General features: G+C 55.1%; 1 protein-coding gene across 1 annotated transcript in view; it reads right to left on the reverse strand.

Moving 5' to 3' along the window:
• Positions 1-15,497: 15,497 nt before the first annotated feature.
• The window catches only part of ZEB1 (zinc finger E-box binding homeobox 1), a 111,355-nt gene continuing 107,672 nt past the window's right edge, over positions 15,498-19,180 (reverse strand). The window contains exons 7-8 of the mRNA XM_060192501.1: positions 18,015-18,195; positions 15,498-17,914 (exon numbers count right to left, since the gene is read on the reverse strand). Coding sequence (XP_060048484.1) covers positions 17,307-17,914; positions 18,015-18,195 — 789 coding nt within the window. The 3' untranslated portion in view covers positions 15,498-17,306. The remainder of the gene's footprint in view (positions 17,915-18,014; positions 18,196-19,180) is intronic.

Here is a 19,180-nt window from a genome sequence, read left to right on the forward strand (position 1 = left end):
AGTCCTGAGCTGAGTCTTTGTGTCACCGAGCCTAGAGCTGAGTCTCTGTGTCACTGAGCCCAGAGCTGAGTCTTTGTGTCCACTGAGCCCAGAGCTGGGTCTGTGTGTCCACTGAGCCCCGAGGTGAGTCTGTGTGTCCACTGAGCCCAGAGCCGAGTCTGTGTGTCCACTGAGCCCAGAGCTGAGACTCTGTGTCACTGAGCCTAGAGCTGAGTCTTGTGTCCACTGAGTCCAGAGCTGAGTCTGTGTGTCACTGAGCCCAGAGTTGAGTTTGTGTGTCCACTGAGCCCAGAGCTGAGTCTCTGTTTCACTGAGGCCAGAGCTGAGTCTGTGTGTCCACTGAGCCCAGTGGTGAGTCTGTGTGTCTCCTGAGCCCAGTGCTGATTTTGTGTCCACTGAGCCCAGAGCTGAGTCTCTGTGTCACTGAGCCCAGAGCTGAGTCTGTGTGTCCACTGAGAATAGAGCTGATCTCTCTGTCCACTGAGCCCAGAGCTGAGTCTGTGTGTCCACTGAGCCCAGAGCTGAGTCTGTGTGTCCACTGAGCCCAGAGTGAGTCTGTGTGTCTACTGAACCCAGAGCTGAGTCTTTTTTCCACTGAGGCCAGAGCTGAGTCTGTGTCACCGAGCCCAGAGCTGAGTCTCTGTTTCACTGAAGCCAGAGCTGAGTCTGTGTGACCACTGAGCCCAGAGCTGAGTCTGTTGTTATTCCTGAGCCCTGTGCTGAGTTTGTGTCGACTGAGCCAAGACCTGAGTCTCTGTGTCACTGAGCCCAGAGCTGAGTCTGTGTGTCCACTGAGCCCAGAGCTGAGTCTCTGTGTCACTGAGCCCAGAGCTGAGTCTGTGTGTCACTGAACGCAGAGCTGAGTCTGTGTGTCCACTGAGCAAAGAGCTGAGTCTGTGTGTCCACTGAGCCCACAGCTGAGTCTCTGTGTCACTGAGTCCTGAGCTGAGTCTTTGTGTCACCGAGCCTAGAGCTGAGTCACTGTGTCACTGAGCCCAGAGCTGAGTCTTTGTGTCCACTGAGCCCAGAGCTGGGTCTGTGTGTCCACTGAGCCCCGAGGTGAGTCTGTGTGTCCTTGAGCCCAGAGCCGAGTCTGTGTGTCCACTGAGCCCAGAGCTGAGACTCTGTGTCACTGAGCCTAGAGCTGAGTCTTGTGTCCACTGAGTCCAGAGCTGAGTCTGTGTGTCACTGAGCCCAGAGTTGAGTTTGTGTGTCCACTGAGCCCAGAGCTGAGTCTCTGTTTCACTGAGGCCAGAGCTGAGTCTGTGTGTCCACTGAGCCCAGTGGTGAGTCTGTGTGTCTCCTGAGCCCAGTGCTGATTTTGTGTCCACTGAGCCCAGAGCTGAGTCTCTGTGTCACTGAGCCCTGAGCTGAGTCTGTGTGTCCACTGAGAATAGAGCTGATCTCTCTGTCCACTGAGCCCAGAGCTGAGTCTGTGTGTCCACTGAGCCCAGAGCTGAGTCTGTGTGTCCACTGAGCCCAGAGTGAGTCTGTGTGTCTACTGAACCCAGAGCTGAGTCTTTTTTCCACTGAGGCCAGAGCTGAGTCTGTGTCACCGAGCCCAGAGCTGAGTCTCTGTTTCACTGTAGCCAGAGCTGAGTCTGTGTGACCACTGAGCCCAGAGCTGAGTCTGTTGTTATTCCTGAGCCCTGTGCTGAGTTTGTGTCGACTGAGCCAAGACCTGAGTCTCTGTGTCACTGAGCCCAGAGCTGAGTCTGTGTGTCCACTGAGCCCAGAGCTGATCTCTCTGTCCACTGAGCCCAGAGCTGAGTCTGTGTGTCCATTGAGCCCAGAGCTGAGTCTGTGTGTCTACTGAGCCCAGAGCTGAGTCTTTTGTCCACTGAGGCCATTGCTGATTCTCTGTGTCACCGAGCCCAGAGCTGAGTCTCTGTGTCACCGAGCCCAGAGCTGAGTCTCTGTGTCACTGAGCTCAGAGCTGAGTCTCTGTGTCACCGAGCCCAGAGCTATGTCTCTCTGTCACCGAGCACAGAGCTGAATCTCTGTGTCACTGAGCCCAGAGCTGAGTCATTGTGTCCATGAGCCCAGAGCTGTGTCTGTGTGTCACCTGAGCCCAGAGCTGAGTCTGTGTGTCCACTGAGCCCAGAGTTGAGTCTGTGTGTCACCGAGCCCAGAGCTGAGTCTCTGTGTCTCTGAGGCCAGAGCTGAGTCTGTGTGTACACTGAGCCCAGAGCTGAGTCTCTGTGTCACGGATCTCAGTGCTGCGTCTCTGTGTCACTGAGGCCAGAGCTGAGTCTGTGTTTCCACTGAGCCCTGAGCTGAGTCTGTGTGTCTCCTGAGCCCAGTGCTGAGTCTGTGTGTCCACTGAGCCCAGAGCTGAGTCTCTCTGTCACTGAGCCCAGAGCTGAGTCCTGTGTCCACTGAGCCCAGAGCTGAGTCTTGTGTCCACTGAGCCCAGAGCTGTGTCTGTGTGTCGATTGAGCCCACAGCTGAGTCTGTGTGTCCACTGAGCCCAGAGCTGAGTCTGTGTATCCACTGAGGCCAGAGCTGAGTCTCTGTGTCACAGAGCCCAGAGCTGAGTCTCTGTGTCACCGAGCCCAGAGCTGAGTCTGTGTGTTCACTGAGCCCAGAGCTGAGTTTCTGTGTCCACTGATCTCAGAGCTGAGTCTGTGTGTCCACTGAGCCCAGAGCTGAGTCTGTGTGTCCATTGAGCCCATAGCTCTGTCTGTGTGTCCACTGAGCCCAGAGTTGAGTCTGTGTGTCCACTGAACCCAGAGCTGAGTCTGTGTGTCCACTGAGCCCAGAGCTGTGTCTGTGTGTCCACTGAGCTCAGAGCTGATTCTGTGTGTCCACAAAGCCCATAGCTGAGTCTCTGTGTCACTGAGCCCAGAGCTGAGTCTCTGTGTCCACTGAGCCCAGAGCTGAGTCTGTGTGGCCACTGAGGCCAGAGCTGAGTCTCTGTGTCATTGAGCCCAGAGCTGAGTCTCTGTGTCACTGAGCCCAGAGCTGATTGTCTACCTCACTTAGCACAGAGCTGAGTCTGTGTGTCCACTAAGGTCGGACCTGAGTCTCTGTGTCACTGAGCCACGAGCTGTGTCTCTGTGTCCACTGAGCCCAGAGCTGAGTCTCTGTGTCACTGAGCCCAGAGCTGAGTCTGTGTGTCCACTGAGCCCAGAGCTCAGTCTGTGTGTCCACTGAGCCCAGAGCTGAGTCTGTAACACCGAGTCCAGAGCTGATTCATTGTGTCCATGAGCCCAGAGCTGAGTCTGTGTGTCACTGAGCCGAGCGGTGAGTCTCCGTGTCCACTGATCCAGAGCTGAGTCTGTTTGTCAATGAGCCCAGAGCTGAGTCTGTGTGTCACTGATCGCAGAGCTGAGTCTGTGTGTCCACTGAGCCCAGAGCTGAGTCTGTGTGTCCACCGAGCCCAATGCTGAGTCTGTGTGTCCACTGAGCACACAGCTGAGTCTCTGTGTCACTGAGCCCTGAGATGAGTCTCTGTGTCACCGAGCCCAGAGCTGAGTCTCTGTGTCACTGAGGCCTGAGCTGAGTGTGTGTCCTCTGAGTCCAGAGCTGAGTCTCTGTGTCACTTAGCCCAGAGCTGAGTCTTTGTGTCCACTGAGCCCAGAGATGGGTCTGTGTGTCCAGTGAGCCCAGAGGTGAGTCTGTGTGTCCACTGAGCCCAGAGCTGAGTCTGTGTGTCCACTGAGCCCAGAGCTGAGTCTGTGTGTCTCCTGAGCCCAGTGCTGAGTTTGTGTCCACTGAGCCCACAGCTGAGTCTCTGTGTCACTGAGCCCAGAGCTGAGTCTGTGTGTCCACTGAGAACAGAGCTGATCTCTCTGTCCACTGAGCCCAGAGCAGAGTCTGTGTGTCCACTGAGCCCAGAGCTGAGTCAGTGTGTACACTGAGCCCAGAGCAGAGTCTGTGTGTCCACTGAGCCCAGAGTGAGTCTGTGTGTCTACTGAGCCCAGAGCTGAGTCTTTTCCCACTGAGGCCAGATCTGAGTCTCTGTGTCACCGAGCCCAGAGCTGAGTCTCTGTGTCACCGAGCCCAGAGATGAGTCTCTGTGTCACTGAGCCCTGAGCTGAGTCTCTGTGTCACCGAGCCCAGAGCTGAGTCTCTCTGTCACCGAGCACAGAGCTGAATCTCTGTGTCACTGAGCCCAGAGCTGTGTCAGTGTGTCCATGAGCCCAGAGCTGAGTCTGTGTGTCCACTGAGCCCAGAGGTGAGTCTGTGTGTCCATTGAGCCCAGAGTTGAGTCTGTGTGTCACCGAGCCCCAGCTGAGTCTCTGTGTCACTGAGCCCTGAGCTGAATCTGTGTGTCCACTGAGCCCAGAGCTGAGTCTCTGTGTCACCGAGCCCAGAACTGAGTCTCTGTGTCACTGAGCCCAGAGCTGAGTCTCTGTGTCCACTGAGCCCAGAGCTGAGTCTGTGAGTCCATTGAGCTCAGAGCTGAGTCTGTGTGTCCACTGAGCCCAGAGCTGTGTCTGTGTACATTGAGCTCAGAGCTGAGTCTGTGTGTCCACTGAGCCCACAGCTGAGTCTCTGAGTCACTGATTCCAGAGCTGAGTCTCTGTGTCACTGAGCCCAGAGGTGAGTATCTGTGTCACTGAGCCCAGAGCTGAGTGTGTGTGTCAACTGAGTCCAGAGCTGAGTCTCTGTGTCACTGCGCCCAGAGCTGAGTCTCTGTGTCACTGAGCCCAGAGTTGAGTGTCTGCCAAACTTAGCACAGAGCTGAATCTGTGTGTCCACTAAGGTCAGAGCTGAGTCTCTGTTTCACTGAGCCACGAGCTGAGTCTGTGTGTCCACTGAGCATAGAACTGAGTCTCTATGTCACTGAGCCCAGAGCTTAGTCTGTGTGTCCACTGAGTCCAGAGCTGAGTCTCTGTGTCCACTGAGCCCAGAGCTGGGTCTGTGGTCCACTGAGCCCAGAGTTGAGTCTGTGTGTCCACTGAGCCCAGAGCTCAGTCTGTGTGTCCACTGACCCAGAGCTGAGTCTGTATCACCGAGTCCAGAGCTGAGTCAGTGTGCCCATGAGCCCAGAGCTGAGTCTGTGTGTCACTGAGCCGAGAGGTGAGTCTGCGTTTCCACTGAGTCCAAAGCTGAGTCTGTGTGTCCACTGAGCCCAGAGCTGAGTCTCTGTGTCACTGAGCCCAGAGCTGAGTCTGTGTGTCACTGAACGCAGAGCTGAGTCTGTGTGTCCACTGAGCCCAGAGCTGAGTCTGTGTGTCCACTGAGCCCACAGCTGAGTCTCTGTGTCACTGAGTCCTGAACTGAGTCTTTGTGTCACCGAGCCTAGAGCTGAGTCTCTGTGTCACTGAGACCAGAGTTGAGTCTGTGTGTCCTCTGAGTCCAGAGCTGAGTCTCTGTGTCACTGAGCCCAGAGCTGAGTCTTTGTGTCCACTGAGCTCAGAGCTGGGTCTGTGTGTCCACTGAGCCCCGAGGTGAGTCTGTGTGTCCACTGAGCCCAGAGCCGAGTCTGTGTGTCCCCTGAGCTCAGAGTTGAGACTCTGTGTCACTGAGCCTAGAGCTGAGTCTTGTGTCCACTGAGTCCAGAGCTGAGTCTGTGTGTCACTGAGCCCAGAGTTGAGTTTGTGTGTCCACTGAGCCCAGAGCTGAGTCTCTGTTTCACTGAGGCCAGATCTGAGTCTGTGTGTCCACTGAGGCCAGAGCTGAGTCTGTGTGTCTCCTGAGCCCAGTGCTGAGTTTGTGTCCACTGAGCCCAGAGCTGAGTCTCTGTGTCACTGAGCCCAGAGCTGAGTATGTGTGTCCACTGAGAACAGAGCTGATCTCTCTGTCCAATGAGCCCTGAGCTGAGTCTGTGTGTCCACTGAGCCAAGAGCTGAGTCAGTGTGTACACTGAGCCCCGAGGTGAGTCTGTGTGTCCACTGAGCCCAGAGTGAGTCTGTGTGTCTACTGAGCCCAGAGCTGAGTCTTTTGTCCACTGAGGCCAGATCTGAGTCTCTTTGTCACCGAGCCCAGAGCTGAGTCTGTGTCACCAAGTCCAGTGCTGAGTCTCTGTGTCACCGAGCCCAGAGCTGAGTCTGTTAGTCCACTGAGCCCAGAGCTGAGTCTCTGTGTCCACTGATCCCAGAGCTGAGTCTGTGTGTCCACTGAGCCCAGAGCTGAGTCAGTGTGTCCATTGAGCCCAGAGCTCAGAGTGTGTGTCCTCTGAGCCCAGAGCTGAGTCTGTGTGCCCACTGAGCCCAGAGCTGAGTCTTTGTGTCCACTGAGCCCAGAGCTGTGTCTGTGTGTCCACTGAGCCCAGAGCTGAGTCTGTGTGCCCACTGAGCCCAGAGCTGAGTCTTTGTGTCCACTGAGCCCAGAGCTGTGTCTGTGTGTCCACTGAACCCAGAGCTGAGTCTGTGTGTCCACTGAACCCATAGCTGAGTCTCTGTGTCACTGATCCTGAGCTGAGTCTCTGTGTCACCGAGCCCAGAGCTGAGTCTGTTAGTCCACTGAGCCCAGAGCTGAGTCTCTGTGTCCACTGATCCCAGAGCTGAGTCTGTGTGTCCACTGAGCCCAGAGCTGAGTCAGTGTGTCCATTGAGCCCAGAGCTCAGAGTGTGTGTCCTCTGAGCCCAGAGCTGAGTCTGTGTGCCCACTGAGCCCAGAGCTGAGTCTTTGTGTCCACTGAGCCCAGAGCTGTGTCTGTGTGTCCACTGAACCCAGAGCTGAGTCTGTGTGTCCACTGAACCCATAGCTGAGTCTCTGTGTCACTGATCCTGAGCTGAGTCTCTGTGTCACTGAGCCCAGAGCTGAGTCTCTGCATCACTTAGCACAGTGCTGAATCTGTGTGTCCACTAAGGTCAGAGCTGAGTCTCTGTGTCACTGAATCCAGAGCTGATTCTGTGTGTCCACTGAGGCCAGAGCTTAGTCTCTGTGTCACTGAGCCCAGAGCTGAGTCTGTGTGTCCACTGAGCCCAGAGCTGAGTCTCTGTGTCCACTGAGCCCAGAGCTGAGTCTGTGCGTCGAGTAAGCCCAGAGTTGAGTCTGTGTGTCCACTGAGACCAGAGCTGAGTCTGTGTGTCCACTGAGCCCAGAGCTGAGTCTGTATCACCGAGTCCAGTGCTGAGTCAGTGTGTCCATGAGCCCAGAGCTGAGTCTGTGTGTCACTGAGCCGAGAGGTGAGTCTGCGTGTCCACTGAGTCCAGAGCTGAGTCTGTGTGTCCACTGAGCCCAGAGCTGAGTCTCTGTGTCACTGAGCCCAGAGCTGAGTCTGTGTGTCCACTGAGCCCAGAGCTGAGTCTCTGTGTCACTGAGCCCAGAGCTGAGTCTGTGTGTCCACTGAGGCCATAGCTGAGTCTCTGTGTCACTGAGCCCAGAGCTGAGTCTGTGTGTCCACTGAGCCCAGAGTTGAGTCTGTGTGTCCACTGAGCCCAGAGCTGAGTCTGTGTGTCCACTGAGCCCAGAGTTGAGTCTGTGTGTCCACTGAGCCCAGAGCTGAGTCTGTGTGTCCACTGAGCCCAGAGCTGAGTCTGTATCACCGAGTCCAGAGCTGAGTCAGTGTGTCCATGAGTCCAGAGCTGAGTCTGTGTGTCACTGAGCCGAGAGGTGAGTCTGCGTGTCCACTGAGTCCAGAGCTGAGTCTGTGTGTCCACTGAGCCCAGAGCTGAGTCTCTGTGTCACTGAGTCCAGAGCTGAGTCTTTGTGTCCACTGAGCCAAGAGCTGAGTTTATGTGTTACTGAGCTGAGAGGTGAGTCTGCGTGTCCACTGAGCCCAGAGCTGAGTCTCTGTGTCCACTGAGCCCAGAGCTGAGTCTGTGTGTCTCCTGAGCCGAGAGGTGAGTCTCTGTGTCCACTGAGCCCAGAGCTGAGTCTGTGTGTCCACTGAGCCCAGAGCTGAGTCTCTGTGTCCACTGAGCCCAGAGCTGAGTCTGTGTCCACTGAGCCCAGAACTGAGTCAGTGTGTCCATGAGCTGAGAGGTGAGTCTGCGTGTCCACTGAGTCCAGAGTTGAGTCTGTGTGTCCACTGAGCCTAGAGCTGAGTGTGTGTGTCCACTGAGCCCAGAGCTGAGTCTGTGTGTCCACTGAGCCTAGATCTGAGTGTGTGTGTCCACTGAGCCCAGAGCTGTGTCTATGTGTCCACTTAGCACAGAGCTTTGTCTGTGTGTCCACTGAGCCCAGAGCTGAGTCTGTGTGTCTACTGAGCCCAGAGCTGAGTCTGTGTGTCCACTGAGGCCCGAGCTGAGTCTCTGTGTCACCGAGCCCAGAGCTGAGTCTCTGTGTCACCGAGCACAGAGCTGTGTCTCTGTGTCACCGAGCCTAGAGCTGAGTTTCTGTGTCATTGAACCCAGAGCTGAGTCTGTGTGTCCACTGAGCCCAGAGCTGAATCTGTGTGTCCACTGAGCTCAGTGCTGAGTCTGTGTGTCCACTGAGCCCAGAGCTGAGTCTCTGTCTCACTGAGCCCTGAGCTGAGTCTCTGTGTCACCGAGCCCAGAGCTGAGTCTGTATCACCGAGTCCAGAGCTGAGTCAGTGTGTCCATGAGCCCAGAGCTGAGTCTGTGTGTCACTGAGCCGAGAGGTGAGTCTGCGTGTCCACTGAGTCCAGAGCTGAGTCTGTGTGTCCACTGAGCCCTGAGCTGAGTCTCTGTGTCACTGAGCCCAGAGCTGAGTTTGTGTGTCCACTGAGGCCAGAGCTGAGTCTCTGTGTCACTGAGCCCAGAGCTGAGTCTGTGTGTCCACTGAGCCCAGAGCTGAGTCTGTGCGTCCACTGAGCCCAGAGTTGAGTCTGTGTGTCCACTGAGCCCAGAGCTCAGTCTGTGTGTCCATGAGCCCAGAGCTGAGTCTGTGTGTCACTGAGCCGAGAGGTGAGTCTGCGTGTCCACTGAGTCCAGAGCTGAGTCTGTGTGTCCACTGAGCCCAGAGCTGAGTCTCTGTGTCCCCGAGCCCAGAGCTGAGTCTCTGTGTCACTGAGGCCAGAGGTGAGTCTCTGTGTCCACTGAGCCCTGAGCTGAGTCTGTGTGTCTCCTGAGCCGAGAGGTGAGTCTGTGTGTCCACTGAGCCCAGAGCTGAGTCTGTGTGTCCACTGAGCCCAGAGCTGAGTCTCTGTGTCCACTGAGCCCAGAGCTGAGTCTGTGTGTCCACTGAGCCCAGAGCTGAGTGTGTGTCCACTGAGCCCAGAGCTGAGTCAGTTTGTCCATGAGCTGAGAGGTGCGTCTGCGTGTCCACTGAGTCCAGAGCTGAGTCTGTGTGTCCACTGAGCCCAGAGCTGAGTGTGTGTGTCCCAAGCCCATAGCTGAGTCTGTTTTCCACTGAGCCCAGATCTGAGTGTGTGTGTCCACTGAGCCCAGAGCTGTGTCTATGTGTCCACTGAGCACAGAGCTTTGTCTGTGTGTCCACTGAGCCCAGAGCTGAGTCTGTGTGTCTACTGAGCCCAGAGCTGAGTCTGTGTGTCCACTGAGGCCAGAGCTGAGTCTCTGTGTCACCGAGCCCAGAGCTGAGTCTCTGTGTCACCGATCCCAGAGCTGAGTCTCTGTGTCACCGAGCCCAGAACTGAGTTTCTGTGTCACTGAGCCCAGAGCTGAGTCTGTGTGTCCACTGAGCCCAGAGCTGAGTCTGTGTGTCCACTGAGCCCAGTGCTGAGTCTGTGTGTCCACTGAGCCCAGAGCTGAGTCTCTGTCTCACTTAGCCCTGAGCTGAGTCTCTGTGTCACTGAGGCCAGAGCTGAGTCTGTGTGTCCTCTGAGTCCAGAGCTGAGTCTCTGTGTCACTGAGCCCAGAGCTGAGTCTTTGTGTCCACTGAGCCCAGAGCTGAGTCTGTGTGTCCGCTGAGCCCAGATCTGGGTCTGTGTGTCCACTGAGCCCCCAGGTGAGTCTGTGTGTCCACTGAGCCCAGAGCTGAGTCTCTGCGTCCACTGGGTCCTTTCTGTCTTATGAACCCCCAGCCGTTGTGTCTCCAGTGATGCCCTGATGGCTCCCCCTCCTAGACAGAGGCAACTTTCTCCTTGGTCCTGTGAAGGTTGCTGTTGGTGGGCGGCCGCAGGCACACAGTGGGCAGAAGGTGGGTGTCCTGTCTTGGAGGCAGCCAGGCTGCTCCAGGGGGGAAAGGGGAAGGGTGCAGGGGCAGGTGTGCCGGGGCAGGTGGGCAGGTGGCAGTGGTGCAGGTGTGTGCTGTCTCTGGCTGGGAAGAGAACAGGTGAAGCGCCCGTCAGTGTCCACCAGCAGAGTCCAGGCCCCGAGGGAGGCCGGGTGGGGGGCAAGGCCTGCCTGGCTCTATCCAGTCTGCACCGGGCACAGGAAGGGGGCCCGGCAGGATGTCCTGTTTCTATATGTGGCTTCGGTCCGGTGCTCCTCCCTCCCTGCGGAAGTGGAGGCTTCCTGCATCTTGGAGTCTGCGCCAGCTTCCACACCAGCCGCCCGCACGCGGCCTCCCTCGCTGGGCCTGTTCCCACTGTCTGTAGTGGTGCTGCCAGTCAGGAGTGACCCTGTCAGCGGAAGCTTGTCCAGTCCCCAGTCAATGTGCACCCCGTGCCTCTCAACCTGTTACCTGTGCACAGGCATCACAGAGAGCCCACTAAGTCACGAGGCAGCTCCCTCACTGTGCGGTCTCAGCCCCTGCCACCTGGCACAGACACCTGCTCCTGCAACCTGGGACAGACACCTGCCCCATCACCTGGCATAGACACCTGCCCCCGTCACCTTTCACAGACACCTGTCCCATCTCACCTGGCACAGACACCTGCCCCTGCCACCTGGCACAGACACCTGCCCCCATCACTTGGCACAGACACCTGCCCTTGCCACTTAGCACAGACACCTGCCCCATCTCACCTGGCACAGAGACACCTGCCCCGTCTCACCTGGAACAGAGACACCTGACCCACCTCACCTGGCACAGACACCTACCCCCATCACCTGGCCCAGACACCTGCCCTTGCCACTTAACACAGACACCTGCCCCATCTCACCTGGCACAGACACTTGCCCCCATCACCTGGCACAGACACCTGTCCCTGCCACCTGGCACAGACACCTGTCCCGTCTCACCTGGAACAGACACCTGCCCCCATCACCTGGCACAGACATCTGCCCCCATCACCTGGCACAGACACCTGTCCCCATCACCTGGCAAAGACACCTGCCCCCATCACCTGGCACAGACATCTGCCCCCATCACCTGGCACAGACACCTGTCCCCATCACCTGGCACAGACACCTGCCCCCATCACCTGGCACAGACATCTGCCCCCATCACCTGGCACAGACACCTGTCCCCATCACCTGGCACAGACACCTGCCCCCATTACCTGGCACAGACACCTGTCCCCATCACCTGGCACAGATACCTGCCCCCATCACCTGGCACAGATACCTGCCCCTCTCACCTGGCACAGACACCTGCCCGTCTCACCTGGCACAGAGACACCTGCCCCCATACACCTGGCACAGAGACACCTGCCGTCTCACCTGGCACAGGCACCTGCCCCCATACACCAGGCACAGAGACACCTGCCCCGTCTCACTTGGCACAGAGACACCTGCCCCGTCTCACTTGGCACAGAGACACCTGCCCCGTCTCACCTGGCACAGGCACCTGCCCCCATCTCACCTGGCACAGAGACACCTGCCCCGTCTCACCTGGCACAGGCACCTGCCCTGTCTCACCTGGCACAGAGACACCTGCCCCATCTCACCTGGAACAGAGACACCTGCCCCCATCTCACCTGGCACAGACACCTGCCCCTTGTCTCACCTGACACCTGCACCAGGCCAGGTCTAGAAAGTTCCAGAACACAGAGGCCGGATCCAGGAGTGGCTGCACCCAGGAGCCCACATCTGAGGATGGGCCTGAGAGGGCAGCAGGCAGGGGTCTGTGGGTGCCTGGAGCTGAGCCTGCCTCAGGGGTGGTGGCCTGGGTGTCTCCTTCCTGTGGCTCCAGGAGCCTGGACCCCCTCACCCTGGGGACCACCCCAGCCCCACCATGGGCCCCATTAACTAAGTTGTGCTGATCCCACTCTGGGAGCCAAGAGCCATGTCCTCCTGAGGGGACAGGCTGGGGGAATGAGGGTGAGGGGATGGAGGCTCAGGGGATGGAGGCTGAGGGGGATGGAGGCTGAAGAGATGGAGGCTGAGGGAATGGAGGCTGAGGGGATTGAGGCTGAGGAGATGGAGGCTGAAGGGATGTAGGCTGAGGGGATGTAGGCTGAGGGGATGTAGGCTGAGGGGATGGAGGCTGAGGGAATGGAGGCTGAGGGGATTGAGGCTGAGGAGATGGAGGCTGAAGGGATGGAGGCTCAGGGGATGGAGGCTGAGGGGATGGGGGATGAGGAGATGTAGGCTGAGGGGATGGAGGCTGAGGGGATGGAGGATGAGATGTAGGCTGAGGGGATGGAGGCTGAGGGGACAGGCTGAGGGGACGAAGGCTGAGGGGATGGAGGCTGAAGGGATGGAGGCTGAGGGGATGGAGGCTGAGGAGATAGAGGCTGAGGGGATGGAGACTGAGGGGATTGAGGCTGAGGGGATGGAGGCTGAGAGGATTGAGGCTGAGGGGATGGAGGCTGAGGAGATGGAGGCTGAGGGGATGGGGGCTGAAGGGTTAGGGGATGAGGAGATGTAGGCTGAGGGGATGTAGGCTGAGGGGATGGGGGAGGAGATGGAGGCTGAGTGGATGGAGGCTGAGGGGATTGAGGCTGAGGCGGTGGGGGATGAGGGGATGTAGGCTGAGGGGATGGGGGATGAGATGTAGGCTGAGTGGATGGAGGCTGAGGGGATTGAGGCTGAGGCGGTGGGGGATGAGGAGATGTAGGCTGAGGGGATGGAGGCTGAGGAGATAGAGGCTGAGGGGATGGAGGCTGAGGGGATGGGAGATGAGGAGATGGAGGCTGAAGGGATGGAGGCTTAGGGGGGATGGAGGCTGAGGAGATAGAGGCTGAGGGGATGGAGATTGAGGGGATTGAGGCTGAGGGGATGGAGGCTGAGGGGATGGAGGCTGAATGGACAGGCTGAGGGGATGGAAGCTGAAGGGATAGAGGCTGAGGGGATGGAGGCTGAGGGGATGGAGGCTGAGGGGATGGAGGCTGAAGGGATGGAGGCTGAGGGGATGAAGGCTGATGGGACAGGCTGGAGGCTACTGTCCCTACATGGCCCCTCAAGGACAGGGGAGTGTGTGCAGGTCTCCCCATCAGGTGTCTGCCTGATGCCCAACAGAGTGGGAAGGCCAGGCAGGGCCAGGCGGGAAGGGCGCCTTCCTGGGCAGGAACCTTCTGGGCCTTTGTACTGGCTGTGGGCCCCAGGCTTCAGGACCCCTCCTCCCTCCCTGCCTCTTGGCTGGTTTTTCTTTTTCTTTTTTTTTTTTTTTTATTAAATTTTTTATTTAAGAAAGGATTAGTGAACAAAAGCATAAGGTAGGAGGGGTACAACTCCACACAATTCCCAACACCCAATCCCCATAACCCACCCCCTCCCGGCTGGTTTTTCTTTTTCTTTTTTTTTGTTTCCTTCCCTTTTTCAAAAGTAGCTATCTACGATAGAAACTGAGAGGAGGTGGGAGATCGGGAGAGAGAGACAGAGACACCTGAGACCTGCTTCATCCAGTTTGTGGTGCTTCCCTGCAGGTGGGGAGCTGGGGCTCGAACCCAGACCCTGAGCATGGCAACGTGTGCACTCAGCAGGGTCCACCACCACCTGGCCCTGGTTTTTTCTTTCCAAGGATATTTTTTCCCCCCACATTCTGCAGGTATAGAAAACACCTTCTGTTACTAGCTATTTAACTGACTAGTAATGGATTCTGTGAGGTCAAAGCTCCCAGTTTTTTTTTTTTTTTCCACCAGAGCCCAGCTCTCAGGTACGAGTTTCCTTTTCTTCCACGGTTCATTCTTGTTGTGTCTTATCTAGAAAACCACTTTATGGGGGGGATGTTCTGTCAGTTTACTTCTCTTGCCTTAAGAAAACACTCCGTGACCCTTTGGATCAGCTTTATAGCCTACAGTGGGAGTTCTCTTCACGCATGTCTCCTGTGTTCTAGGGAGAACTCCGTGTTGTGCGGTTGTTGAACAGAGCATTCTGTCCACTAGAACCAAGGGGTGTTTCCGTTTCTTATTGGAGGGTTCAGAGGCAAAGTCCTTTTGTTTGTCCTAATATATCTGAAGCGATCTATTCTAAATCTACATTTTCAAGACCAAATTGTGTTTTCCACAGATTTGAAAAACATGCCTTTTACCTTTCTGCCATGTAGTTCCTAATTTTGTTTCCCTCCCCCCTTTCTATCATTTTCTTGAGGTCTCGCCCCTGTGGAGAGCGGTCTGAAGAAATTAGAAAAGGCTAGAAATGGAACTGCCCTACGACCTGTCAGCTCCTCTCCTGGGATGTATCCTAAGGGGGCAAAGACTGTCTGAAGAGCTAAGCACACCAGTGTCCACAGCAGCACAAGCTGTTCTAACAGGCTGGGTCTGGAAGCTAACCAATCATATATATGCTTTTTGAGACAGAAGCTGGAGGAGGGCTAGAGAGGGAGAAGCAGACGCCTGCACCCCTGCTCGACCACTTGTGATGCTCCCCGAGTGGGTGGTGGGGAGCAGGAGCCTGAAGCTGGGTCCTTGCACATGGTGACACATGCACTCCACCTGGCACCACCACCCCGGCCCCCTGATCTGCTGCTGAGGGCTGCTGTCGTGCGGCTAGCTCGGAGCCTGCGTCTTGGACTCATCCTGCCACCTGGCACGGGCACGTTGCTGGGCAGACGGCCTCTACTTATGCTTTAGCAGGCTCTGGTGGGAATCAGTTTAGCGGCGGCAGCGAGTAGCAGAAGGCGCTGTCGTGACTGTGACGCGAGAGGTTCCCACACACGGGCCTTTCCACAACACCCGACGGCTATACCCTCTCCGGAGCCGGAGCCGGAGCCGGAGCCGGAGCCGGGCCAGAGCTCCTGTCTGCGAGGGCGGCTCTCAGCCCCTTGCTCCTCCCAGTGGTGGAGTCACTGCTCTCAGTGACAGAAGTGAAGCAACAGGGCTCGGCTCTAAGAGCATCTGGGAGCACAGGCGCAGGGTGTGTTTCAGCACTCCCCTGGCTGGAACACCTAGTCGGACAAGCCCAGCTCGGACAGCAGACAGAGGAGGCTCCACAGAATCAGAGTGAGACAGTTACCAAGCTGCCGGAGAGCAGAAGGAGCAGCGCCAACACTCACGAGCTCTGCTGACGCGCAGGCCGATTTTCATTCAGAAGCCCTTGCTGTCCCTGCCGGTTCTGGGCCTGCTAACACGGGCAGACACGATTTACCGGTGGGGACGGGACAGAAGTAAGTGCCTCAGAGCTCGGAGGGACAAGAAGGGACAAGAAGGCCTGTGGAGCTGGGGGCGGGGGCTTCCCTGAAGGGCCTGAGAGACTGGGAGACACGGGGGCTGGAGCTGGGGGTGGGGGAGGGCTTCAGGATGGGGAGCAGTGTTGGGGGCGGCCTTTCCTCACAAGGCTGACCTTCCCAGAAACATTTAGCCCCAAGAACAAGTCCAAAACGCTGGGTTTGCGACCTAGACCCAACCTGAAACCAGCCAAGGGCAGGAGTTCTCCACAGAGTCTTGGCAGCGACGGAAGAACGACAGCAGGTCAGGCTTGTTGATGCATTTTATTGTGAGATGGGGGTCTGGTAAAAAACTAGAAAATGACCGTGGTGTAACAAGGAACTGAGAAATGAAGAGTCAGATCTGTGACTTAGGCGTGTGAGTACAGGAACACATTGGCACAAGATGTTAGCGGCTGTTCCCTACACTGTTTCTAGCAGGTCATCCTGATTTGGCTGACTAAGGAGACGGAGAGTTGGCGGGTCAGGCTAATTATCTCTTAATAAAACTGCAGGGCATCATGCTGTTAGTCACACAGTGGATTTCAAAATTTAAGAGTTGGCTATTAAAAACTGGGTAAAGGTAAAATGACTTGATTGTAGCTGTAAAACGAATACATTCCCGTTTCAGTTCTGTAGAAATGTTAACATGACACTGTTAAATCAAGTCTCAGACCGTATCTCTACTTTTAATCTTATCAACTCTCCAAATTTTCATACTAAAATATATTATTGTATTAATACAAACTACAGTATTATATACTACACTGTGTAATAAATAAAGAAATATAAAAATAAGACACATAAATATAAAAGTTTTCTAAAACTAAAAGTACATATGTCAGTAAGAAGGGTATTAATACTGCCAGGCTTGAAGACATACAGTACAAAAGTGTCGCACAGACCTAGAAACTAAAAGAAATAACAAAATACTGATAGGTAAAGATGAGCTGATGTTGATAAAGCGGGTCCGCAATAACTAACATTTGGGGACAGTTCTGAGCCAAACGGTCAGGGCATGTCCATGTCGGCAGGGCAGCCCCTTTCCTGTCAGTGGAGGAATTTTGGGTCAATTGATGCGAAATGAACAGTGAGGAGTCACAGGGTGAAAGGGCCCTGCGTGTCGGCTTCTCTGAAAGAGCCAGTGGTTTGAAGTTTGGTTTTGGGATTTCAATCTGTATGATGAACAGGTCGTCAAATGCTAGTTATATAGGCCACACACTGGACACGGGCCGGGGAGCCCGGAGAAACACTGTCAACGGCACTTACAGCACACAGGTCTTGCTTAAGGCCAGAGGAGACTGGAAGCTCCGTGTCACATCCTTCATCTCGGTGACGGCAAACATAATCACAGACACTGATTCGGCGACTCTGCTGTCCTCACCGGGGTTAACACTGCTTGTCCCTGCAGTCAGAACGCGACCGTTCTGACGCCACTTCGAAGAAGTGAGGACCTTTCGCTCTTCTATTGGCTGTTTGCTTAAGGCTAACGATTCGCTACTCTGACACCCAAGTATCGGCAGCGGCCGCCTTCCACGCGGAGTCTATGAAAGGCGGTCGTCGGTTTGGAACTCCATTACGCTTCTCTCTGAAGGGAATCTTGTAGTGCAGACATTCTCACATTTTTAAAAACATAATAAAATACTGAAGCGGGCTTATAGCATATGCTGACCAATAAAAAAATTATAAAATTTCTCCCAGTTGTACAGTTTAAGAATAAACCAGCATAAGAATGATAATTAATACTGATAAAATCAAACACTGCCAGTTCCTTATCTAGTTAATCAGTTTCCTTTAACCTGTGAAATCTCTGCTTTCTGAGTCATTATAGTTTTCTTATCTGCTTCATGTAACAAACTTCTTCCTAACTTTGAAAAATGCATGAAAAATTACTAGGTTGGAGTTCAGGCACACCCGGATTTTTTTTTTTTTTTGTATTTTGTATTTTTTTAAATTTTGACTTTACACAGTAGTGACTAGAAATCACAGTATACAGGTTACTGTGTTTCCATGAAGAGCATATAGAATATAGAACAAACTTCATCACCAACTACATTTATGTTCCTTCTTGGGAAACCATCAGGCTTCATTCGTCTTCTCTTCTGACACCTGCTCACTGTCCGCGCCCGCCTTCTGCTCCAGGCTGTTTCCCTGATTCACAGCTCTGTCATCCATCACGGGAGCCTCAGTCTCCGCTCCGTCTTCCTCATTCTCCGCCTCTTCTGCCTCTTCTGCCTCCTCCTCTTCCTCCTCCTCCTCCTCCTCCTCCTCTTGCAGCTTCTCACATGCCTTTTCTTCCTGCAGTTCTTCCATTTCTTTATCTTCCTCCTCCTCCTCCTCCTCCTCCTCCTCCTCCTTCTCACTGTCTTCATCTTCCTCCCTCGTCAAACTCTCTCTCTCGTCCGAGTCGGCCTGCGAGGGAGACGCCCTCTCGCCCGTGTGCTCGCGTGTCAGGACCCCCGCTCCCGTCTCTTCCTGTTCCGTGCCGTCGCGCTCTTCTGCTTCCCTCTTGCAGTAGGAGTAGCGGTGGTTCATGTGTTGGGAGTAGGAGCCTGAGTGTGAGAAGCGCTTCCCACATTTGTCACACTGATAGGGCTTCTCTCCAGAGTGCAACCGCATGTGTTCAATCAGGTGATGCTTGTGCTTAAACGCCTTTTGACAGATTCCACACTCGTGAGGTCTCTTACCTGCAACAGAAGACCATAGTTACGAAGCAACAGGACTGGGTTAGACAAACAGTCTGCGCAGGGCTTCGCCACTCGAAAGCCGCCAGCTCAGAGGACGTACCTGTGTGCTCGTATTTATGTCTCAGTAACGAGCTGCTCTTTTGGAATATCTTATCACACAGATCGCACGCGTACATCCCATTTTCCGTCTTCCGCATTTTCTTTTTGGGTGGCGTCGAATCAGAGTCATTTTGATCCTCAACGGTTGAGACTCCTTCTGAGCTAGTGTCTTGTCTTTCGTCCTAAATGGATGAAAAAGAGCAAGAAGACATGTTTTCGAACTGAACGGCAAGCGAGAGACATGGATAGAAACATGTTTAGGGAACAGTACTGATCTGCCCTCTTGCTTTTTTAGCGGGAGGTTAAGGTCTACAGCACAGCTGTTGGGACATGGGTATACTTTCCCGTCTCACCAACACAGGTGTCTGCAAAACACTCTCAACTCCAAATTCAGCGTATCATTTCCGACTTAGGTCGTTCCCCACCCATCATCGTGCACCAAGACCAGAAAGCCCCACTCCCCCCAGAGACCTCAGGTTTGGTGCGATACACCAAACCAGTCCAAGCTTTCTCAACGTTCCCACTTCTGCTCGCTTCTTAGGTTCTGCTCATGTGAGAAGGGCGACTACGGACGGCCTCACGCATGTGGCCTGTGTTCTTCCTGAGGGCACGGCAGGCAGCGCACCGCTCATCACTGCAGGCGGGCTCTGAGTGCTTCTACTGGGCGAGCTCGAGCTCTACACACACCTGCTAGTGAGCTGGCTGACCATCTCACTGCTCACCCACGAGGGGGGGCCCGACAACACTGAGGCCATCGGGGCAAAGCTGTCAGTCAGCTACAGCGGTTACAAGCACAGCCGGCCAGCTGGTGCCCAACAGAACGAGGGCAGAGTGTACTAACAGGGTTTCTGGGACCCTAAGGCAACTGTTACTTAAAAAGAGAAATCTACAGAAAGTTCTAACTTGTCGATTTTTCAAAGTAATCCCTAATTTATTTAAAAAATCTTTAAAATTATCTTTATTTATTTATTGGATAGAGACAGCCAGATATCAAGAGGGAAGGGGGAGATAGAGATGGAGAGAAAGAGAGAGAGACCTGTAGCCCTGCTTCATCACTTGTGAAGCTTTCCCTTTGCAGGTGGGGACTGGGGTCTTGAACTCGGGTCCTTTTGCACTGTCATGTGTGCGCTTAACCAGGTGCGCCACCACCCAGCCCCCGTAATCCCT

Source organism: Erinaceus europaeus, chromosome 6, assembly GCF_950295315.1.
Source record: "Erinaceus europaeus chromosome 6, mEriEur2.1, whole genome shotgun sequence".
NCBI classification, from domain to species: Eukaryota; Metazoa; Chordata; class Mammalia; order Eulipotyphla; family Erinaceidae; genus Erinaceus; species Erinaceus europaeus.